Source organism: Typopeltis vanoorti, chromosome 15 (genome assembly GCF_054136105.1).
Source record: "Typopeltis vanoorti isolate ZY-2024b chromosome 15, IOZ_Tvanoo_1.0, whole genome shotgun sequence".
Taxonomy (NCBI): domain Eukaryota; kingdom Metazoa; phylum Arthropoda; class Arachnida; order Uropygi; family Thelyphonidae; genus Typopeltis; species Typopeltis vanoorti.
This window is the reverse complement of record NC_143563.1, coordinates 11,322,292-11,348,587: the sequence shown is the minus strand read 5'-3', so window position 1 is coordinate 11,348,587 and position 26,296 is coordinate 11,322,292. Positions and strand designations below refer to the sequence as shown.

Sequence of the window (26,296 nt, the reverse complement as noted above, 5' to 3'; positions counted from 1 at the left end):
ATTTATATATATATATATATAATTTTTTGCAATTAAAAGAATATTTAAAAAGTATTTATTCCTCTAAATTTATTTATTTTAAATAAAATAAATAAATAAATTTGGCTAACAGGTACCTGTTATTTATAACATTAATATGTGCCTGTGTAGCCCTGTAGAAATGGCTTTTTGCTTTCATAGAACTAAGACCCACCCCCTTTCTCCCAATCCCAAAGAATGTTATGAGGTTTGATTCTAGTCAGCAAGTAGAGGAACTAGAGAGGACACACATATACACACACACACATGTTTATAGAAACTGCATCACCTTACATCAATGTAGTTTTTAGTAGTTAAATGGTCATTTTTATTGATTTATCATTAGATGTTTCATTATATTGCACCGTCTATCATTCTCACAGGTTTCTGTATAATGTAATAGTTGCTGCTATTGCATCAGAATTTTTTATGCTATAAACAGACAACAAGAGCTAGTTTTCGCATTTTCATGCTGAGATCGCTATGGCTGGTTATGTGTTAACACCTCACAGAAAAAGCATGATTCAAGCTTTGAATAGAGAAGGCTGTTCTGATCATTAAATAGCCAAAAGGGTGTCCTGTAGTCAATCTGCTGCCGTCGAAAGTGATGAAAACCTGATCTGCTCAAAGGAAGAAAGGAACAGGAAGAAAGCCACTGTCTACACCATACCAAGATCAATTTCTAAAGTGACTCTGCCTCCAAAATTACCATGTGTTGTCCAGAGGACTGAAATGAGAATGGGAAGAACAAATGGGAGTTGCTGCTAGCTCTGTAACTGTCAGGAGAAGACTCATTTGACAGGGACTGATAGTCAGGTGCTCCAAGAAGAAGCCATTGTTAACCAAAACAAATGAGATTGGTGCACAGAGCATGCTGAATGGATCCCTTATCACTGAAAAAGTAATTTTTTTTTGACAAGAAAAAGTTTAACCTGCAGAGTGCTGACAACAGACAAGCAGTTCAAGGTGATCTGTGTAAAAATTCAACCCTGACTGTCTGGTGTCAACAGTCAAATTCTCAGCCAGTCAAATGATCTGGGGCTGCATGTCATATCATTGCATTTCACAAAAGGTTCAGTGAATGCACAACTATACCAGAAAATTTTAGAAGAAGAATTGCTGCCTACTATCAGAGACCATTTACAGTAACAATGAACTGCATCTTTCAGGATGACTCTACCCCTTGTCATAGGGCAAAAATGTACATAATATTATTATAACCCTAAAATGTACTATATCAATTTTGTTTAGTACTTAAAAAACAGCTTTAATTATTGTTGCAGGTTAATAAGTGGTTCAGTGTACACTTGATTCAGCAACTACTGTGTCCAGGAAACAACCCAGATCTCAATCCCACTGAGAATTTGTGGTACCAAATGGAAACTGAAATACCCAAGAAGAAGAAGAAAAAGCAGCTGAAAACAATCCAAGACAGCCATTATAAGGTTATATGGAACCATGAATTAACAGTTGCATAAATCAGGAAATTGATTTTGTCAATGCCTCGCCGATGCGAAGCTGTAATAAAGGCTAGAGGAGGCGGGCCAATGAAGTACTAAACAGCAAAAAGTGAATTTTTATCAGGTCATCCTAAAAATAATGTCATTTTTAGCATTAAGTTTTGAAAGGATATAAAAGATAAATCATTTGCTAATTTAATCAAGTATACATTCTCCATTTGAATCAGTGACACTCTTCCAATGTTGTGAAAGCTTCACAGTGCCATTTTTATAGAATTCAGGAGGTTTGGAGGCAAAGAAGTCACATAGGCTCAATTTCAGTGCCTCTAATGTAGAGGCACTGAAATTAAGCCAAATCGAAATAAGTGGTAATCTGAAGGTGCAAGATCAGGAGAATACAGAGGATGCGGAAGCTTTTCCCAGCCTACTTCCTCAATCTTGGTACAGGTGATTCTTACACTATGAGGACATGCATCATCATAGTGAAAAACAACACCCTTTTGACTGACCAGAGAGCACCTCCTTTTTTTTTCAGTTTTTCATTCAATTGATTGAGTTGTTCACAGTATATTTCAGCTGTGATTGTTTGGTTTTGTATCAAGAGTTGAAAGTGTATAATATCAGCCATATCCCACAAAATGCTTAACAAAACCTTCTGAGCATGAAGGTTTATTTTGACTGAGGTTTAGCCTTTTTCCATGAATGAACCCACTGCCTTCGGCACTTATTCTTGTAAAGTATCCACTTTTTATCACCAGTAACTACAACTCAAAAACGGAGATTGAACCTCTCAAGGTTTTGTGGCTTCCAGCATTGCAGATGTTGACGTGTTCTCTTCAATTGTTCATCAGTTTGTGTGGAACGCACTTGCTGAGCTTAGACACTATTCCAGGTTCTTGCAAATGGTGGTGGATGGTCGATGATGATGAATTGAGATCTTTTGCTAAATTTTCAACAGTTTTGCACTAAATCTTCAATAATTGCATTGGCATTTCTTGCAATAGCAGCTTCCGGCAATCATTATCAAGAGAGAGAGATAGGGTTTGAAAGGAGTTTTTCAAGCTAAAGTCTCCTTGTTGAAATTTTTGGAACCATCGCTGGCACTTTCACATATTTGAAACATTATCGCCATACACTTCCTGCACATTTTTTACAGTGTTAGCAGCATTGCTGCCTTTTATGAACTGATAAAGCATGATGTGCCTAATGTGCTCTTCAATTACCTCCATAGTAATAAAGGGTTATTTAAACAATAACTTATGTAGGATGTTCTTGCAAGGTGGAATTCCTTAGAATGAGGCTGCCTCAGCTTAGCTGTACTTCTTCTTTCACTATGCGTTACTTCCACTTCCTATGCAGGGTCCGCATGTTACTTAGATGCGACTTCTTGTTAGTGCCACTCTCAACTGACCTGTCGCCTAGTCTGCCGCTGGTGGGGGATATATATTTTTGGCTGTAGAAGCGTATGTTCACAGGGCTGGTTTACCTGCTTGCGGGATGAAAAACGCCAGATAAACTGGCAGAAAAAACCCTACTACCTGCACCCAAGACCAGCTAACTTGGCTCTGCCTGAGGAAGATCCTCAAGTTCCTCACGTCTTCGACGGGAATCAAACCTGGGACACTCCTTCCCCAGGCATATGGTTGTGAAGCGCAAAGCCACTAGGCTAACGGTGCGGACCCTCAGCTTAGCTTAGCTGTACTTATAAACTTTAAAAAATTCATGTTTAGACAAGCTGAGACATGTTTGTATAAAAAAAAATGACGTTACTTTTGGGATAACCTGATAGCTTTGAATGTTAGTAAAACTACGTAGTTGAACTAAATTTTGATACTGGTATTTGTTTTTTCAGTCAAATATCACTGTCCACTCTGTTTCAAAATATTTGCAAATTTGTCAAGTTTGTTGTCATTTCCTATGTATGACACATCTTATACTAAAAAGAGCCAAATATTAATCAAAAATAAAAATGTTATATTACCTTCTTCATTATTTGGGCCAATTATCTTGTTATTGTCCTTTTTCAAATAAATTAAAGACGCCAAGTGCAAGCAAACAAAGTTTGTGCTTGAGGTTACTTCACGACTGGGCTACTTGTGTAGAGAAGCTAATTACTTCACATAAATTGCCTTAGTATCTCATAATGCAATATGCATATCCTTGTGGGTATGTATAATGCTTTGCATTATGGGAAGGACTGGTTTCAACCTTAATTGAGGTCTCATCGGGAAATAGACCCAGAAGTGATGATACCAAGGTTGAAGTAATGCAGAAATCATATTTCCATATCCAAGTAGTCAAAAGGTGTCACACCTTATTACTAAAATGCTCTGGATTAGAGATAAATGTTGAAAGTTTTTCATACAAATAAGGTGACAACTTCATACTCTTCAGGATATGGTAGAAGATGGGGTTTGTCCTTAGGAAAGCTTATCAAATTTGCTACTTTGAATGTGATGTGAAGATTCTAATTTATTAGTGCTTTGGCTATCTTTTGAGATGTATATGGAATAGGATGTTTTGTTCTTGTTTTGGGGGAGGGGAACTAGGAGGGCTGTATAGTATTTTATGTATTTTGTAGCAGCTGGACTATTTGTATAGCATTATCCAGCCCCCAATACTGTTGGGCTGGATAATTGTAAAAACATAATGTTCTGCTTTTGGTTTATAGTACATGACAGATAGTCCTAATTATTACCTACCCTAGAAGTTAGTATCAACACTCAATCAGTTGGTAGGTCATTCACCCTCGAATATATATATATATATATATATATAAACACTTCATAAACAAAATTTAAAAAAAAAAACACTTGGCAAAGATGATTTATTAGTCAGTTTGATGTTTATGCCCTTCTCACAAATGTCACAATTCCAGAACAAATTTCTACCCAGTATTGTGACTCTCTTTGCCCACACACTATGTTCTGGTTACTTCCTGTACCAAATAATTTTTACCTACAATAAGAACAGCCATTGGGGCTCACCACTATTCCCCCAATTGATAACTTTTATATGGAAGCTATTGAACATGATCTACACTCCTTTACTTGAAAACCTACCTTTTGACTTGGTTTTTGTGGCTTGGCTTTGGTGGCTAGATGAAGAAAACATTGACAATGTTTTCTTTATCTATCCACATGGTTTCCAAACTCTATACACCTTCCTCAGTCACCTGAACAATAACATGAACATATACAATTTACCACTGAAATTGAAAATCAAAACTCGCTTTCTTTCTCGGATACACTGGTCATGTCTTTCCTTGGGCAATCTGTCTTTCACTGTCTGTGGCAAGTCTACACATACTGGACGTATGTACATACTAATTCTTACCATCAGTCTTCACAAAAACTTGGAGTTGTTAACATCCTCAAAAATAGAGCTATAACAATTACTATAATGAGCAAGCTCTTAAGCAAGAATTACAAATTATTAGCAATACATTTATGAACTAAGGCTATAGCAGAAATACAGTCAATAAAATTCTTCATAAAACTACACATAAAATGCAAATAATATAGATTACAGTAAAACCATAACTATCCCATACATTAAAAGGTTATCAGATAAAATAAATAGAATTCTACGCCATTACAACCTTAACACGTTCGCTGCCAACTACGAGTATACTCGTAGTTAGTATATGAGCCACACAAGCCAGCTACGAGTATACTCGTATGAAGCTTACCGCCAGCAACGAGGTTACCTGTACTAACCTTGAAGAAGTGAAAATGCTTGGCTTGTGGAGCTAGCAGCAAAACTGTGTATACTCATAGTTGTAATATGCTCCGCACAAGCCAACTACAAGTATACTCGTATGTCGATTACCGTACTGACCTTGAAGAAGTGAAATTGCTTGGCGTAAGGGAACAAACTATGCCAAAGTAGCGTGGCAGCGAACGTGTTAATCCTGCTTTTAAAACCACCTATAAAATTTTAAAAAATATTCAACTCCTTCAAGGATACCCTTCCCACCCTAGGATATACTGAATCCATTGCACCTGTAACTTACCTTATATTGATGAAACTGGATGTACAATTCCAATCCATAAAAAAGAACACATATGATATATTAAATTTAATAGTTGGTAAAGCAAGCTTCTCTGGTCACACTCTTAACACCCCCTTGGGCTGAATTGATTGGAAAAGTATCTATTCTTTACATCATACAAAAATCTGGTATGGGTGAAAATTTAAAGAAGCCTGTGACATTTTGATCAACCATCCTAATCTAAACAATACTGGTGGAAGAAAAATCTCAATGGATGGTACACATTCAGCCCATAAGGTTGCTTCAAATTCTCCATCAAACCCTCATTGTAGGACTCGAAGCAAAAATTTCAGCACTTATTTCATGTATTGGCCACCATCAATACTGTTTTTGTTCTAATCTGTAGCTTGATTTATATCTTAGTAATTTCTAACCAAACAGATAACAGGACCCCATCTGTGATATAGTAATTTTTTCCCCTACGTTTTCTTACCTGTAGTGCTTAATAGTTGACTGAATTATTAGTGTGACTTTAACATACTATGTAAATTGTCATGTAGTTTTTTCTTTGTGTATATGTTTATAGTCCAGTTTGATGACCTTGATATGAAGATTAAAACTTCAAGTGATTATTTTGGTTTATATTGAACAATGAACAATTACATATTGTAATTGTATTTGGATTTACTATAACATGGTGTCTCCATAAGTTTTTACAAATGAAAAACTAATTAAACTTTCCCATATTTTTTTGACAAGGATAGGCAATCATTTTGACTGGAAAGTTTAATCCGATAACACACTTAGTTATCAATTGAGACCTTCTAATTCTTACATTAGTCTAATGTTATCTTTAATTGCATTTATAAATTAAGATTGTTGTATGAAATTGTGAATTGTTACCTATAATTTATTCATCACTCGGATGAAATTTACCTCTCTTTAGTGCTTAGCAATGTAACGTCACGCAGCTCGCTCTACTTTTGAATGATCAATTGTTTGCATTCCACCTTATAAAAACTGTTCCTATCAAGCCACTGATGATAGTTTGTTAATATCAGACTGAAATATTTGGCAAATATTAAAATATTCTTGTGCTAACGTGTTGATAATTCTTAATTTCATGTCACAAGTGTGTCTCAAGAATAAATTGAATATCTGGAACAAATATGGCATGAAATTCAACAATAAAATGACAAAACTATGAAAATAGTTTTGTCATTTTATTGTTTGTCATAGGAAACTTCAGCTGCATTCAATGGAGAACTTGTAAATAATTAAAATAATTCATCTTTTTGGCACAATTTTTAGTGAAGATAGTAAATTTTAACATGAAAATAAATAACAGAATAAGCAAAACTATAATGATGGGGAATTAATGAGTAAATTTATCAAAAAATATCAATGATATTCTTTGATAACAAAGAATATCATCGATAACACCATCTGAGCTATGGAAGCTGTTGGTTGATGATTTGCTGTTAAAATTGAAACGTACTATTAAGAGAATGGCACACAAATTGTGAAATTTCTGTAATTTATTAATGAGTCATATTCTGAATTAAATTTCATTTTTCTTTTTACCTTCTTTACTTTAGGCTAAAGGATCTGATACAAGAGAAGTTCTATATAGTCTGCTTCGGAATTACTGTCATTCTGAGGTAAAATTTATTTTCTAAACTTCTAAATTATTAATGACAAAACTGCAAAAAAAACACAATTTCAAAATTATGTAATTATAATAATATGGGATGTAAAAATTTTTTATCAAAATTTTTACATCCCATATTATTTCTTATTCAGCTAAGAAATAATATGGGATGTAATATCCCTTAGCATATTAGATATTTTTAATTCTATCACTAATCGATAATCTCGATGTTGGTAATTTTCTTTGGTGTTTTTACATCACTATACCCACATGTGTTTCAGATATTAGATGTATCAAAGAAGCATTCTTACACTGTTTTGTTCCAACGTGCATGCTCTGGGTGCTCACGAGGAACGTGAGCGAGCTATTAGTGCACAATTAGTGTTATTCATTTGTTCAGCTATCGAGTAATACAGTACTTTTTTTTTTCTTATCAAATTTTCGAAGTGCTTGCTAAACCAAACTAACGACAGAACTCTCCAAGTAATTTAATATATGTACTGTATTTATTCTGGATGCGGCCTTTGGATACATTTTTTTTTAAATGCGGCCCTTGGATTGTTTTTTAATGTGGTCCTAAGGTTGGACAGCCCTGTCATATACAAAGATATTAGGGAAGGAACTTGACATAGTTTACATTCAGGAATGTAGGAATAGAGCTTATCCCAGGTCAGTGGTCACTTAAACAGAATGAGAAATAAAACAATTGCAAAACAGGTATTTGATGTCATGCTGGCAAAACAAAAGACTAAAAGAAAGAACTAAGCTCTAGTTAGTTCATGCTAGAAGACCAAAATATAAGATATGGTTGGTGGATTAGGGGGTTTACTGGTGCAAGGACAGCAAAAGCCATATTGGCATGTATATACTGAAGTATACAAAGTACATACTGAAGTATACAAAGATGCTTTTTTCAGTTGCAAATTTGAACCCATTACTAAGAGTCCATGAAGCAAAATGATCAATGCTTGTGGAAGTTATTTTTCAATGATTCTCATGTTATGAGAGTGACAGTAAACTGTGAAGTTATCACCATATAGAGCACTGCATACTGTGAGAAGAAGTTGTTCAATGAGTAAGTTATTGTGGCAGCACAGAGTATCACGGTTATGACAGAGCCTCGAGGAACACCCTCTTCTTGATGATGTGGCCGAGATAGCATACTTCCCATTTGGACTTGGTAGCCTCAGCTAGATCGAAAAGATTTTAATAAATACAGGAAGGTGCTCTCTGTGAACTAGGTAATACAGGTCTTTCAATATGCCATATCTCCAAGTTGTAGTGTTTTTCATGTCAAAGAGCACTGAAGCCAGATGTTCTCATTTCAGGAATATATATATCTCTTATATACATGTTTCGAAATGGGCCAAATAGTCCAACATTGCACAATGTCTATGAAAGCCATATTGTGTTTTAGAGAGATCACTGCCTTCTGAAAACTAGATAAAGCTGGCATTAACCATTTTTTCTGATATCTTACAAAGACATCTGGTCAGAACATTTATCCTATAGGATGGATTGAAAGATCTGTCCTCTCCTCAGCTTTATTCAACCTGTACACAAGTGACATCCCTCCAACAGCTAGTCAAAGTTCATTCATGATGCCATACCAGAAAAACTGTTGTTTCTGCTTTTCACCTAAATAACGATGAAGCTCACAGAAAACTAAAAACAAACTTCTGTAATAAGACTCTAATCCATGATAGTAACCCTTGTTACCCTGGTGTCACACTTAACCATAGTATAACTAACTGAAAACGTTTGAAAATAAGTTAAAAAATATCAGCCAGGAACAACAACATAAATTAGCTTACAGACAACTTTGGGCTGCAAAGTTTTGACTCTTAGAACAGCAGCCCTGACTCTGGTCTTTTCTGTTGTGGAGTGTTGTTCACTGGTTGAAGCTGAAGCCTCCACACTATTCTTGTGGATACACATAGTTTAACATAACAATGAGAACCGTAATTGGTACCTTAAGATCTACTCCCTTCCCACAGTTACCTGTTTTTTCCCACAACACTCTTCCATGCTTCAGAAGAGAAGAAGCAGACCAATATCAAAGAAATAAAGAAAACCAGAAATAACCTGTATCCTCCTATACATTAAGATATCTCTCCATCTCCAGCTCACCACCTTACCACCAGATCTACCATATGGCTAGTGGAAATACCAGATGATGGTCCCCAGGACTGGTGGAGAAAACTCAGGAACAAACTACAAACAAGTACTTGATTACAGATCTCAACCTCCAGGATTCAATGTACCTTGACACCTCTGGAGTCAGCTAAAGAGATATAGGACTGACCAAGGTTGCTGTGCCAACTTATTACATCTGTGGGGAATTTTACAGTCACACTTTTGCTGTGTGGTGCTGCAGACAATGCATCATATCACTGACGATGGCCTCAGGAATTCAACTTACTGGCAGATAGTGCCATCGATTGGTTAACTGAAAGTCTGTATATACACACACGGACAAAGAAATTAGAGCACCTGGAAGAAAACATGGTACAACAGTAAAACTAAGCATATAGCTAGCGTGCAGGCTGGTATGCAAATGATCCAAGTTTGGTGCGATTGCACATGCCCCCACACCCTGCAGTGGCGCTGCAAGCACGAACCAGCAGCCTTATAAAGCCGGCGTGTAGTCGATAGCCAATTAAAGCAAAAAGCACCGGCCAATGCAAGCTAGAGTACAGAGTGAAAATAATGCCGGGTAGACACCAGAGATGTCGATTTAAGCAACTTACGGACTTTGACAGAGGCATGATCATCAGCCTGAAAACTGAAGGGTGGTCAGGTGCTGTATAGGCGTGCACATGAACCGTTCTGACCATACCGTCTGACAGTGTCGGGAGCTGTGGAAACGTTCCGTCACTGCCGCACAGCAGAGTGGCGCCAGTCGGATCAGGAAGACAAATGTTAGAGAGGATCAACGGATCGTGCAGCAAGCATGGAGGGATCCCACGGTAACCCGGTCCACTACACAGGCAGATGTAGGGGCTCCTGTGTGCCCATGAACCATTTTCCGATGCCTCGCGGAGGTGAATCTACGATCCCAGTGCCCCTTATGTGTGCCCCCATTAACATCACAACAATGCCAACTCCGTTTGCAGTGATGCCAGGTGAGAGCGACATGGAACGCCCCAGACTGGTGACGTGTGGTCTTCAGTGATAAATGCTTCTTCGTCTTGGGGACAGATGGTCACCGTGTCCAGGTGTGGAGGACCCCTGGTCAAGGACACAATCCCGACCTCGCTATCGAGCGCCACACCTCCCGCACTGCAGTCATTATGGTCTGGGAAGCCATAGCCTATGATAACCGACCACCCCTTGTAGTGGTACGTGGTGCATTGACGTGGCAGCGGTATGTGGATGACATCCTACGGCCCCAGCATTCTCCCATTCCTGGCCGGGATACCAGGAGCGCTATACCAGCAGGATAATGCCCATCTGCACATGGCTCAGGTTGCCTAGGCCTGCCTAAGTTGTGTACAGACATTTCCATGGCCTGCCCGCTCCCCGAACTCGTCTCCTATCGAGCATGTTTGGGAGCATCTGAAATGTCAGCTCATACCATGCCACAATATCTAGGATTTGGAGCACAGCGTCCAACACGTGTGGGCCAGTCTGCCGCAGGACAACAACAGCATCTGTTTGCCACCATGCCAGACCTCATTTATTGCAGCATGTAACGCCGCACGAGGCGATGCAACGCGCTACTGATGATGACCGGATTGCGTACCATAGATCCATTTGTAATTGTCCTTCAGCTCTGTTTTTGCCATCATGTGCATCACTCACCTGTATCATTACACCAATAAAATTTCAGTTGAATCCTATGCTTCCTTCTTGGTGCGCTAATTTCTTTATCCGTGCATGTAGTTTTGCTAATTAATTTCTTGTATTTTTCCCATAAACAAAATAAATAAATAAATTTGGTCAGCGTGATTGATAATTGTTTGCTTATGTTTGATCCTTTCCTGGTTTTGGGATGGCAGTGACAAATGACTTATGCCAAGAATCTGGAAACTCTTCCTCTGTAAGTATTGTATTGTACAGTATTTGGAGATCCATAGAAGATGATGAAAGATATTTTATTATATCATAATGGATGTCATCAAGACCTACTGCACTAGCATGAGACAGCAAAAGGGCTTTTCAATTCCTCTTGAATGAATAGCTGATTGTACAGTTCCAGCCCACTGGTAGAAAAGATTAGCAGCTGTTTCTCTTGTTGGTCTTTAAATATTAAAAATTCAGAAGGATATGAGACTATTGCCAAGATTCTAGCAAAATGTTCTCCCAAGGTGTCTGCAATGGCTTTGGGCTCAGCAACAACACATCCATTATGCTCCTACATAGACAAATGGTATGCTCTACATCTATATTTTATTTTCTGGATTTTGCCCCATACAGTTTTTGTACTGGCTGTTTGATCAGTAGATGACATAAACTAGATCCAAGATGGCTTAAGAATCTTGGATCTAACAGTCGTTAGATGTCCAACATCTAATGTAATACACTTTGGCCCAAGTATGTTTGAAAGTAATGAGGTTTGATGCAGTAGGGTATCTATGAAATATACCCCATGTTCTGTGTTTGATCTTATTTGGCTGCTTGGCACTCAAGATTCTAACAAGGCTTTGGATCCAATGGAAATCAAGATGATGTTTTTGGAATTTTGGTTGTTGCTATGAATATGTCACTGTTTCATTGATAGGTCTTTGATTTACTGCTTCTTCATTAATTTTGCAAGATGGGAAAAAGTATTCCAGTCAACCTAGTCAATTCCCACGTTAGGAGAACATGGTTCCTGTGAGAACATAGTGTAAATGACAGGAAAATGATCACTTCCATATATGTTCTCTTTGACATTCCTTGTGAGCAGAGGAAAGATGCAGGGAAGTAAATTGCAAGATCTACTGCAGAATATAAATGGGCACATGAAAAAAAAAACTACTGTATCACTGTGAACATTACCACACAGTGTTATGTCCATTAAATCACCCATAAGAAGTATAAACTCAGGCTTTGATTACCTTATATGCAACATAAGGTAATCAAAGTCAATCTCATTAAATTTAGAACCCAGTGGAACATAATGTAATAAGAAATCCCATGGACAGGTGAATGGCTACTGCTTCCAGTATTGAGATGATGATGTTGAAACAGATTATGATTGCACACTAGGTTAGTGACTCTGCCATGAGCTAGACCATCTCTAGTTCTGTTACAAACAACAGTGAAATACCGTATAGGGTCATCACTAGCTTATAAATATGTTTCTTACAGAGAGAAACAGAAGGGTTTGTGTTTCTGCAGAAGAACCCTGATATCATTGATATATTGGTGGAAAACACAACAGTTCCACTGTGAAAATTTCTCCATTCTTTTGATAAAATATAAGATATAGCAATATTAGGTTTCTGATAGATAGCAAATTAATTTGGAAGGAAACTGTCGATAGGAAGTAAGTAATAATGTAAACTTTTCATGTAGCAATATCCTATTATTCTATACACTCCTTGAGAGTAAATATCAGGAATTTGATGATGATGATTGAACCATGAGAAGATGAGAGTACATTTGTCAGGAGCTTCAGTCAGTTTTCTGAATTTCATATAAACTACTGGAGGTCTCTTCACAGTTATTCAATTTTGGCTCTTAAGTGCTGACAGAAATGTTAGGGATGTGCATGATACTTAAGAGAATTTCAAAAAGTTAACATTAATATAATAATAATAAAAAAATAAATGAATTGGAAAGAAGTGAGGTTTGGAAAAAAATTCTAGAATCCAAATATAGTTTTATTTAACCAATTCAAGCCTTTGATAAACAGAAGTTACTGTTTCAAACAAAGCGATGAATTTCAGCTATAGGAGTTAAGCTTGTTGGGTGGAAGTCATAAATCTTCAATCTCAATAAGAATAGCTAAGGTCCCACGTTTTTTTTTTGCTTTCTCCTTTGTCTAACACATAACCAATGATAAGGATCCAGAAATACAAATGCACTAGCTACAAAAAAAAAAAAAAGAAAAAAAAATTACTCGCCCAAGGTATTGCTATACATTACACATAATTTTTTATACAGAAATATGCTTTCCTTTAATGTGGATTTAAAATATACAACACAGCTCAACACAATCAGTGTCTTTTCTTTCATTTTATTGCTCATAATGAAAAGTGAATTTATATAAATTATCCATAAACAATTTAATATAAAAAAACAAAGAATAAAATTCATGAAAACAAGAAAGTCGGCAGCACTTGACTCACTTTTCACAATGCACTCACTTACATGATCTGATTTTGACTTGTCTTTGCAAGATAGTTATTTTTTTAAATAACACTATCAAAAAGAATTTGTGTTATGTAAAATTTAATTGAACTATGCTAATTCATGTCGTGAGCTGTGAAAATAAGCTTTGGACAACACCATATTACAATTTTTCATGTTTTCATGTGTCAAGGGGTTGGAAGAATAAGATGTATAGATACACTATAGTATTTAATTAGACTATGCCAATTTTAATTTATGTTTATAATTAACAACTTGTTAATGCATACTTTTTTTTGAATGTTTTCTTGCACACTTTAAGTGTGCAAAATTTACTATTTTCAAGTAAACTGACATAACTATAACCCATAATGGTGACTCATTTATATCGCTTTATGACTGAAATCGAAAAGAGAAAGTGCGATGTGGAGTGAAAAGAAGCCTATAATATTGCTGTGTGAGAAATGAGATTTTTGGAACTCAAAAGTGGTTATTTATAAAGTCTTTCAAATAGAAAGAAAAATATTTAAATTTTATCAATTGTTATGTTATGACAATGATGAGAGAGCAACTGTTGGAAGAAGGAGAGAAGGTAGGGCAGATTGAGTTTTTAATTACTACAAAAAAGCAAACACTCTTTCATAAAGAAAGAAAAATAAAGTTCTGAATCTTAAAGGAGAGAAGAAAGTGAAGGTGACTGATTTATATTATGACTTTTAGAGAAATTAAGCAACTAAAATTGCAAGTTTTTGTGATCCTAAAATTGCCAAGAGCTATTTGCTTACACTTGAAATCACCAAACTTTATATAGTTTCTATATTTGGCATGAAACTCTTTGAGTTTCTTATTCGGCTAAGAAATAATATGGGATGTAATATCTCTAAACTTAAATAAGTTATGTTGCCGAATTGAAGTCTTTGGCTCTTCATATATTTAGTAATTATTAGGACACCTCTTGGCAATTCTCATAGAAGGGACATAAGTTTGTAGCGAACAGAACATAAGTTCTGTTCGCTACAAACTTGGTATTATTAACTAGGTCTACCTACTCACTGATGAGACCTCAATAAAGGTTGAAACCGGTCTGGGTAGTGACCTTCTCTCATAATGTAGAACAGTAATACAGCTCCTAGGAGCTAAGTTCACATTATGGGTAAATATCAAGAATAGTGATCGGAGCTTGCTCCACCTTTGCTATGAGTTGCCTCAGCTTGCACTACCTTAAGGGTCAGTTGCTGCACTATCCAGGTATTTGTTTACGCTTGGAATCGCCGAACTTTATATAGTTTCTATATTTGGCATGAAACTCTTTGAGTTTCTTATTCGGCTAAGAAATAATATGGGATGTAATATCCCTTAACTTAAATAAGTTATGTCGCTGAATTGAAGCCTTTGGCTCTTCATATATTTAGTATCTAATATGCATTTCATTCAAATTGTTATTTTATTTTTTTGCTCGTGAAAATCAAAACCCACAGGCGGGCTGCACAAAATCACACTGCAGGCCTCATCCAGCCTGTAGACTGTGTTTTGGACATCCCTAGTATATGATATGTCTGCCATTAATCCCATCTGTTTGTTCTATAATTTTTCTCAGAACTCTTATATCTGTGGTGTCTAGTTTTCGATAAAAAAAGATGCAACACATTATTAATAAGTACTCTGGTTGAAAGATAGCTGTGGAAAGTTTTCTAAATGCACTTATATCTTTCTACAACTATCCCATTCAGAGTATTTAATTATAAGATGATTCACCTTTTTTTTTTTTTACTTGTATATGGAAAATATATGACTATTTCATTGATTTAACCTTGGGCTCTCACTGATGAGGCCTCAATAAAGATTGATGCTGGTCTAGGTTGTGACCCTTTCCATGTTTTTGCATTATGGGATACTAAGGCAATTGATGTGAAGCCAACAGTGTCTATATACAGATAGACTATTCGTGAAGTTACTTCACACCTATGCCTGCACTCGAGTGTAGGAAACAAGAATATAATTTCTTGTCAAGTGTAATGTATGTTGTTCATCCTTCTGTTTGATAATCCAAGTCTCTGTATCATAAAAAACTGTGGGAGATTACAATTCAGTTATATATTTTAAGTTCTTTAAAGAGATGCGTATTTTTCTTTATATTTGTAAGTTTGGTCGTAGTAGGTAATCCTATTGTTATTGTCTGTCTGATAGTTTCTTCATCATTTAACTTGTCTATGATGAATTAAGTAACTGAATTTATTAACCTGTTCCACTTTTTTCCTTTCTACTTCTAAGTTAAGTTCTCTGTTTCTACCAGGGACATATATTCAGGGTGAGCTTGGGGAGTGGTGCACACCCATGGAATAGCACTATCACCGATATTATATTTTTGCATTTATTTCTGTTAAAGACAGACTCCCCTAATTGTTTCCTGGCTTCATGTGCTCCCTAAAATTAAACACAATATACTAATACTTTGTGAAGAGAACACTTTTCCAAGCATAAACATTGCATCACATTCGTGTTAATAGCAAAGTTGTCCGTATTTGTGTGCGGTCACAAATACGGACACCTTTGAACAGATGTACAGATGGTGCAGAGGGGTCAAATTCTTAGCGTTCCAGTGGTTTTAAACCACTCAGAACGAGGCAGTGCATGCACTGAGATCGTAGCACCCAGAAATCAGTTGCTGTGATAGGTTATTGTGTCAACCAATTCAATTGAACATTGTCATTTTTCATGAATTGCTGTTTTTGTTTTCTGAGTTTCATCTGATTTGTGTACATGAAGTGTGAACTGACGTTTATTACACCAATATAGACAAGTTTTTAATATATAATTTTCTATAAATAATAACTCTTTTGCCCATATTTACAATGGTAAACAGTGTTGGCGATCTACTGACTGTCCCGTTTTTTCCCAGAGCTTTTGCCGATTGTATGATTATAGTCAAAAGAGGTTGGAACCTGTGTATAAATAAGTAAGTAAAATGAATTATTTCAGCCTTTCTTTTGTTCAGTCTGGAAAATATTAATTTTCCAAGTGATTACTTTTTCCAATTTCTGTGCGTATTATATGGCTGTATTTAAATATCGTATCAAAATTCAAATTATTCGTGTCTCATTCTGGTATTTGTCAATGATAATCTGATCTCACCACAAAGCATGAAAGTTTTGTGCTTTTCACATAAACAGCACATTTGAAGCATAGATATTGTTCATTTGACCTTTATGCTTTCCATATTTAAAATGATATTAATTGATAAAATATTCAAAGTTATCCTACAGTTAATTGCATTGGACCAATTAAGATGAACGTCGATGGCTAAGCACTCTTAAAACTTTCATACATCAATAAAAATGCAGTCATGTGGTCAAATTGACTTGAATTTTGTAGTTTGGATTGCATAAGCCACATGACAGCACACCCAACCTAAATGGGCATGAGACGCCACTGGTTTCCAACTATTGTCATTGTTTAGGTTTACTAAAATTTATCAGCATTGCTCAGTCCTTGGTGTTTTTTTATGTAGGTTTTCAGATATATACTTTGTTTTCCTTATTATTTGTAAATAATACTATATCATTTGCATATTTTATATGACGTAAATTTGTCATCATTCATAGGTATTCTATTGTTTTCTGAGATAGACTCTGTTGTTTCAAGGATACTTGCGACATAAGGCTGAATGATATAATCACGTAATCACAAGAAAGATATTTATTTAACCAAATATTTTGGTCTGGAAATAGCAGACCATCGTCAGTGGTAATACAAGAACAGTTTAAAAAATACAAGCTAGAATACTAACACTAGATCGTTAAAATTATAACACGGCGCGTGATGTTAAATCACTAAGTTTGAAACGGAATATTTTGAAGTACAAAGATGACTGAATTTGCTATTTAAAAAAAAAAAAAAATTAATTAATGAGTAATCTTGATTAGACTTTCCCAGATTTTTGATATAGATATACAGTCATTACGATTCAGGTTGGGGCAATGGAGCAAGGCCTCCACGCTTTCCTTGGACAAACGTTCGAACCTATAACGGGATCTATGTAAGAGGTGAGTCTTGGACCAAAGGATGCTGTGGTTAGTTTCAATCCCGTGTTGAGCCAATCCAGACTTTTCAGGTTTGTTGTGAAGAATGGATGATTGATGTTCTTGGATTCTTTTTTCAAGAGAATGTCCAGTTTGTCCAAAATAAAAGAGATCACAGTTGCATGGAATTTGATAAACTCCAGGAAGAGATAAAGTTGAGCGTTTGTCTTTAGGAGAAGGAAAATGAGAAGACAATTTGTTAATGAAATTTTTGGTTAAATAAATATCTTTCTTGTGATTACGTGATTATATCATCCTGAGATAGACTCTTTTACCAGTTTTTCCAGACAGAGGTTAAACAAAGCCTGCCTGGTTGGTCGAGTAGTTAGCATATCTGCTCTCCATCCAAAAGAATGCTGGTTCAAATCCCGCCATGGGCATGGATGTTTGTGATTGTCTGTGAAAATACTAGTGGTGGTGTGTGGTAGATGGCATTGGTGTAGATGATGATGGTAGTTCGTTGTAGTTGGTGGATTGAGTGGTGGAGATGCAGAGTTGTAGAGTAGTGCCCTCCCTCGATGAATCTTTGATCTTTGGACTCCTTGGAGTTGTCACACAATAATAATAAAATGTAGTGAAGGCGACATCTTTGCATAACACCTATCTCAGCTGGAATTCTCAAAGTTTCACCTCTTCCAAATTTCATTGTTGTAATTATATTTTTATATTACTTGAAAATAAGTATATTTAATTTTTTTATCTTTTGGTTTTAAAAGAAAAAAAATTAAAAATACTCAATAAATAGTTTATTTAAATAATTTATTTCTACTTATTGAATCAAATTCTTGCTTAAAGTTTTTAAAACAGAAAAAAAAAGATGTTTCCCCACATCATTTCAGATAATTCTAAAAGAGTATAGACTGCTCCAATTATACATCCCCCTCTCCTAAATCCCATTTGTTTCCCTCCTAATGTTGTTTGTTAGTTGCTTTAATTCTTTTTAATGTTGAGTCCATACACAATAGGTTGGTTAATCAACCTATAGTATGGTAGGTACCATATATGGGTAGTGAGTGGGAAAGGAGAAACTTGATTACATTGATTTAAAAGCCTGTGCTTTGTATTCCTTGGGAAACACCCAAGGGAGAAGACTATTCCACAATACAGCAATAGAAGGGATGAAGGAGGAGGAAAAGAAACTTGTTCTGTGGGTTTCAAGGTGTACTGTGAAGGGATGTTGGATGGCAGTTACATGTGTTCCAATGGACTTAGTTACTTAGTGAGGAAATTATCGATGCTATTTCATATGAACATTTAGTGGGAGGAGTGAGTTGGTAAGAGACGGGTTATTGATCATTCTATCAAGTCATCCCAAAAGTAATGTCATTTTTAGCATTAAGTTTTGAAAGGATATAAAAGATAAATCACTTGCTAATTGAAACAAGTATATATTCTCCATTTCAGTCAATAATGCTATGCTAACATTGTCTTCATAATGCCATTTCTATAGAATTCAGGAGGTTTGGAGGCAAAGAAGTCACATAGGCGAAGTGGTAATCTGAAGATGCATGATCAGGAGAATATGGAGAATATGGAAGCTTTTCCTAGCTGAGTTTCTCAATCTTGGTACAGGTGATTCCTGCACTGTGAGGGTGTGCATTATCATGGTGAAAAACAACACCCTTTCAATTGCCCAGAGACCACCTCTTTCAGTTTTTCATTCCATCAGTTGAGTTGTTCAAAGTGTATAATACCAGCCATATCCCACCAAATGCTTAACAGAACCTTCTGATGGTGAAGGTCTTGTTTTGGGTGACGTTTAGCCTGTTCCCCTGAATGAACCCACTGCCTTTGGTGCTTAAAATTCTTGTAAAGTATCCCCTTTTTATCACTAGTGACTACATGACTGAAAAACAGAGATTGAACCTCTCGAGAATGAAGAGCAGTGCAGATGTTGATGCGCTCTCTTCAATTGTTGTTCATCAATTTGTGAAGAATCCACTTGCCGAATTTAAACACTATTCCAAATTCTTTCAAATGGCGATGAATTAAGATCTTTTGCTAAATCGTCAACAGTTGCATTGGCATTTCTTGCAATAGTGGCTTCCAGCATATCGTTATTGAGAGAGACGGGGTGCCTAGAGAGTGGAGTTTTTCAAACTAAAGTCCCTTTGTCGAAATTTTTGGAACCATCGCTGGCACTTTTGCACATTTAAAACATTATCACCATATACTTTTTGGACATGTTTTACAGTGTTAGCAACATTGTTGCCTCTTTTGAACTTGTAAACCATGATGTGTTTAATGTTCTCTTCAGTGACATCCACAGTAATAAAGGGTTATTTAAACAATAACCTGGGGTGCTTAAGGATCAAAGCTGTATAACTGAGAGTAGATCTCCACATAGCCTTGAATCTCCACATAGTCATAAATGCAGACATGCATGGCTAGAGATTATAGAATGACATGTAATATATGTTCCATATCACAATACTTTATTCACTATCCGCAATATCATAACTGTAAATTATTACATATTTTTCTGTAACAAATCTATTTGTATTCATGTCTGTGCCTTTCCTCTTTAAATGTACCAATCATATGCTAATGGTTCATGTTTCAGTAATGTAGGATGAAATGTAATTTGCTACATGAATTATATATAACCCTGAATTATATATCATTATAATACAGATCAGGAATAATCTTTTTCCAATCTATAGTTAGCAAATCCTTATTATGTTTTGCAAATTTTTCTCCTTTCTTTTCTAGAATTATGATAGCGCCATGAAGATAAAATGTGAAATTGAAGAGAGTGGATATCAGTTGTTACCATCACAGTATGTACAGCTCATGGGAATGTATATAGCCACTGACAATCTAGAAGAGGCTCTTAATTGCAAGAGATTAATGTAAGTATAAACCTGATGTTCAGTGATATTCAAGTTGGATCAAGAATCCAGCTTGCAACATTTCCTTTCCTTCCTATTGTTCTTCCTAATATATCATCATCAGCAAACAACTGACAATCTCCTTTCACACCCTGAATTATATATCGTTATTGCTTAAATTAAACAATACTTGTCCCAGAGTAAAATCCCATGGTATGCCACTTGTCACCCTTCCTTTTCAGGACACTGGATTGCCCATATACACAATGCTGGCTTCTATCAGTCAACTATCTCTGTTATCAAGCTGTTATCCATCCCATCTTGCTCAATTTCAACAACAGTTTATCATGTGGTACTCTGGCAAATGCTTCAACAAAATCCAGATAAATCACTATATAAGCATCTCCTCTATCCAATATATTAGTCACTATTTATAAAATGTAGCTAAGTTACTAAAGCATGACTTCCCTTAACAAACCCATGCTGCTCTCTTCCAAAATTTCCCTTGCGATGTAGGTTTGTATTCTGTCTCTAACTGGTCTCTTTAACCTTTAATGCTACAACTTGTATATTTGGCCACCTTACTCGGATTCTTCCTTATGCTGTGGTGCTATTTGTCCAGTCTTGTGGGACTATTCCTGTTGCCAGATTTCTATCGAACAACCATGTAAAGGGCACTGTCAGCTCTTTTGCACATTCCTGTAATGGATATGATGATATCTAATCCATTCCTACACACAGCCTTATTAACATCAAGTTCCTAAACACTTCCCATTATAGTCTTCGGTCCTATTACTATTCAACACTGTTCCTAACCCCTCTACGTGAAATACGTTAACACAATACTCATTGAACATTTCCATTTCATCTTCAGGAGATGTGACCTGTGTTCCATCTCCAGCAACTGATTTCTGTCTTCCATATTAATTGTTTCTTCTCCCCATGACAAAAACTGTAGAATTCTATAGGATTTGCATAACTTCTTCAGTTAATCTTCTTTCATATACCAATCTTTCCTCATGCTGCTGAGGGATACCCTGTTCTTTCTATCTCCTCCAAAACATTCTCCTTCTCAGAATCTGCTGCATAATTCCATGATGTTTCCATGTTCAGCATGTGAAACTGTGGGAAGTAATGAAAACGAATGGGTTTTCTTCAACACACTATCAAGTTGGTAGCCAATTTATGCAGGGAACAAGAAGCCATGGTAAGAACAAGTGTTGGAGTGACTGATTGACTTTATGTGGGAAAAGGAGTTAAGCAAGGATGTTTACTTTCTCCTCACTTGTTTAGTATATATATCCATAGGACATCATGCATTAGCATTGGATAAGCTCAAGACAGGAATTAGAATAGGTGGTAGATTGATCAGTAATCTGAGGTATGCTGATGATACCATACTCCTCTATAATGACAAGGAAGAACTAGGATAAATTCTTGATAAAGTTAACAAGATCGGTAATAACAAAGGACTGCAACTCAATTCTGGCATGATGAAGATTATGGTTCTCAAAGCAAATACAAACAGGGAAGCTATATTGAGAAACAAGTTTGAGTACCTGGGATCCATTATTAATGTGAAGAATTGCTGTTCAGAAGATTAGGAATGGTTGAAACAACACTCAGAGACTTGTCTAATATCTGGAAGGATGGATCTATCTCCATGGGAATAAAATTGAGGATTTTGGATACAGTTGTTTTTCCAACAGTGACTTATTGATGTGAGACTTGGAACCTAACGAATTCAGATACGAAAAGAATAGCTGCTTTTGAGATGTGGTGTTACAGAAGGCTGTTGAGGATATCATATACTGAAAGGCATACAAATGAATGAGTGTTAGAAAAGATCAGTAGAACTTTAAGGCTCCTTAAGGATATTGACAGAAGATTAAAATATTTTGGACACATTGAAAGGATAGAAGGAAGACTTCTCAGAACAGTAATAGAAGATAAAGTTCCTGGAAAAGGAGGAAGGGATAGACCATCAATGAGATGGATGTGTGTGTGTGTGTGTGTGTGTGTGTGTGTGTGTGTGTGTGTGTGTGTGTGTGTGTGTGAAGTGACTGATCTTCAGAGAGTTGAAGCCTCCAGAAAAGCATACAACAAGACTACATGGCGAGGCCTGGTGTAGCACATCACAAAGCATCAGAGTAACCATACGGCATGTGTGGATGTCCACTGAACATATGGCGATGATAATCCTAGAAATACAATCTGACATTGCCATGAATAACTGGTTTTGGACCAAGTCTCAGACACTACTGATTTTTCTCCCCATAAATTGATCAAGCCACTGCACATCACCAGTCTGTTTCCTTGAAATATCATAATCTCCTGCTCTCTAATTCCATGCATCTTTTTGTAAATCTTCTACCTGCCTAGCTGCTCCTCACATTAAAATCACATGATCTACCCTTAATTGGTGGCATTGTGGTGATATCTTCTTTTATCACTGCATGAGACAGTATTATTAAATCCAACACTCATGTCTCACATGTTGCTTCGATTATATGCTGCACAAGATAGTTGTTTCTAAGTAGTTCAACAAATTTCAATTTTTCTCTCCCTCTCTCTCTCTCTCTCTCTCTCTTTCTTTCATATTTTCTGCTTCCTGTCAATGCTTCCATAGTTAGTCACCCATTATTATCATTCTCCTGTCACTGACCAATCTCATCTGTTTAAACATTTCAGAATTATCTTCCTCCACATTTCCTGGCCTGTAGCAGCATGCCACTAAATATCTAAAATTCATGTTTACCTCAACTTCATACCAGATGGCCTAAAAATCATTATTCGCACTGCTTTCTTCAAATTACACATAACGGGAATCCAACTCTTCTGAAATCATCAATAATCTTTCACCTACTCTTTTGTCTTTTCCGTCTTTTCAAAAAATGCTATAACCATGATATTCTATTTCCATGAGTACATCATCCTCCATTAACCACATCTCACTGACTCCAATGATTTGATACTAACTGTTTTTATGACCTTGATGCTAACTGTATCAAGGTCACAAAAACTCTGCACAGTAGATTTCCTCTCGACCCCTTTTCCTTTCCATAATCCCTCTTCACATATTTGAGTTCTTTGACATTGTTGCTCCCATTAACACCATCTCTGCATCCTTATTGTGTCTTCCTTCCTTCATTATCTCATTGGCATGAGATAATGAAGAAAGGAATTATAATATATTATATTTAATCTAAAATATAAAATACCAAAACCCTTTTTCACTGAAGTAACATGTTCGTGTGTAGCATATTCAGTGAACAGCACTATGCAGCACATGAAAGAAAACATGCTTTCAAAATCCGTCTTAGTCATTTGTCTGTGGCTAAGTACACGAAGCAAGCAGTTTGAGAGATAGAGTATGCTCACACCAAATTACTCCCTGGTAGATTAGCCCCAAAGAAGAGGCTTACAATGCAGTAACTGTGTCAAGCATTCATGGGTGTGGCTGCTATTGGTTATTATAACAGAAAACAAAATTATAATGCAGGAAGAGTGTCGGTGCATAATGAAAGATTTATTAAGAAATTCATTTTCTAGTGCAACTTTTTCTGCGAAGAGAGAAATCATAGACAAGATCTCAGATAAAATCATATGGGCATTGTTTCAATGCTGTAGTATACTTAAAATTGAGTCATTGGCCATCTATGCATCATCAGAATTTAAGAAGACCTCATATTAGAACTTTATGAACATTTAACACGTTCAGGATTAAATGTGCTCTTGCATGAAATTCTTGTCACTATCACCCCTGTTGAAAACATCTTCTCAAGCAATGAAGCAGATCAAAACCTACTTAAGAAGCTCATAAATGCAAGAGATATTAAATAAATTATCATTAGTTCTATTGAGAACAGCCTCCTGAAAAGCATTGGCATTTTTTCTGTGAAAAACTGACATATAGAGCTAATTTACATGTGAGAACCAGAGGCATGCAGAGAAGATGACCTTATGTAAGTTGTAAGAATGCATGTTTCTATTTTTAATTAGCTACAAATGTGTTTTAGTAATGTTGGCATGTTCCAGTAAACAAAATTGAGGCTAATACTTTGGTAAGTCATGCTACACCACAGTATCTTGAACTTTTTGAAATAAATCCTGTCATCTGGTTTTCATTTCTCTGACTACACTCTCTCCTCCTCAACAATCTACCCAGCTTCATACTACTGCTCACACCCATATGCAGACTATCCACAGCAAACAGCTTTCTACTTTTACATTTATCCCATACATACATATACTCGTCCTTTTTTCCCTGCACATTCTAGCTATCGTGTCATTCATAATCATTACTTTTCTCAGCTCCTTACTATCATACCTTGTCAACACACAACTCTACCTCTCACACTCTTCTGCTTTACCTATAGCAACACTTGTAGTCTCATGCTTCTTCATTCACACTTCCTCCCAAACCATTCAGTCCTACAAGCAAACTCCTCTGTACTTTTCTCTCTGTCACCATAGCCTCAGTCACTGTTCCAGTCATTGCTCCTCCCAGACATCCTTTTGACATCCATTTTTACATTTGCATCTTTCATCACGGTGTTCCCATATAGCATTACGTTGCTTTTCACTTTGATTGTCAATACTAACAATTGTAAGACTTAATTAACTGACTATACATGTAAGTTATGTAATAAAATAAAGAATTTAATATAACTCACTAATATTTTGTGATGATATCTCATCACATCATCACAGTGAAACATACAACTAGTTACTGAAGCTACATGAAACAAGGAAGAACTGAACCTAGGTTACAAAACATTTCTGTTCTGTTACTCTTTTATGTAAACATATCTGAAGTCTCTTGCAGTCTCATTTGCAAATTTTTAGATCATCATTCTGATTAAGATTGAGTTGATTCCAAAGAGCTTCATGACTATCTTTGAAGATTCTCTCAAATTTGAAAGAATATTTGTGTAATCCCAAAGGATCCAGTGGCTAGTAGAAACTCAATGTTCTGCAAGACCAGATTTCTTGGCCTGAATGTATTCCACATGTTCTGATCATCACATTTCTACAGTACAAAATAGGAGAGAGATTGCAGGAACGTTAAATTTGGTACATTCCTGGGTGAGCCAAGTTCAGAAGTTTGTCTTTTGTGGAAGGTAGGATTGAGGAACTCTTATTTATTGGTTTGAATTTGTCTGAAATTCAAATTTTTTAGGACTTTTGAAATCCCTTTTATGCAAGAAATGGAGATTCTCTTGGTTTAAAAGGCATCTCAGAATACCTTTTATACCATGGAGAATAATTGATAGGAGAATAATTATCCAACGTGCTCTGTAATTTGGATGGAAAATATCCATTCAGATACAACTTGTTTTTTATAGCTGATAATTCTTGTTTGTGTGACCTCAGTGGGACAGATGACATGCCCTGTATACAAGAGTCTTGACTATACCAACTTTTTTTGTGAAAGGTGGTGCTTTGAATCCTGAAGAATATATCTTCTGGTGAACATTTCTTATAGACTGAAAAGCTGAGAGTGCCATCTCATGCTGGACAAAAACATCCATGCCTACTGCGAGATTCGAACCCATAGCTTGTTGGTTGGAGAACAGTATGCTAACCACTAAGATAACCCTACCTCTCTTTTGTGTCATTCACCACATTTGTACTCCATTTGCTGTGTCACTTGTGTTGCTTACTTTATTCACACTACTATCAATTGCCTCTTTCATGAGATCACTTACCCACATTTTCATTATTTCTTTCAATTTACTCACTGTTCTTTCACATTATCTGTCTTCACTATCAGGCAAGCGCTCATTCTTTTTTGTTGCATTCTCGGCTACTCTTACCTTCAGTTAATGATACGTCGCCACAGTTCAACTCCGTATTGAAGTTGCACTTTTCATGTGTGTGTGTGTGTGTGTGTGTGCTCACACATACACTCCTTCCATCCACTTTCAAAATCCATAACGTAAAGGGAAGGTGATGGGTATAAGCAGATTAGTAACAAACCA

The 26,296-nt window shown here is 36.2% G+C and overlaps 1 protein-coding gene across 1 annotated transcript in view; it reads left to right on the top strand.

Annotated features, from left to right (window-relative positions):
• Positions 1–26,296, top strand: part of LOC150098383 (leucine-rich PPR motif-containing protein, mitochondrial-like) — a 446,274-nt gene that overhangs the window by 228,492 nt on the left and 191,486 nt on the right. The window contains exons 21-22 of the mRNA XM_090405178.1: positions 7,071–7,133; positions 20,194–20,333. Of these exons, the coding sequence (XP_090261304.1) occupies positions 7,071–7,133; positions 20,194–20,333 (203 nt within the window). The remainder of the gene's footprint in view (positions 1–7,070; positions 7,134–20,193; positions 20,334–26,296) is intronic.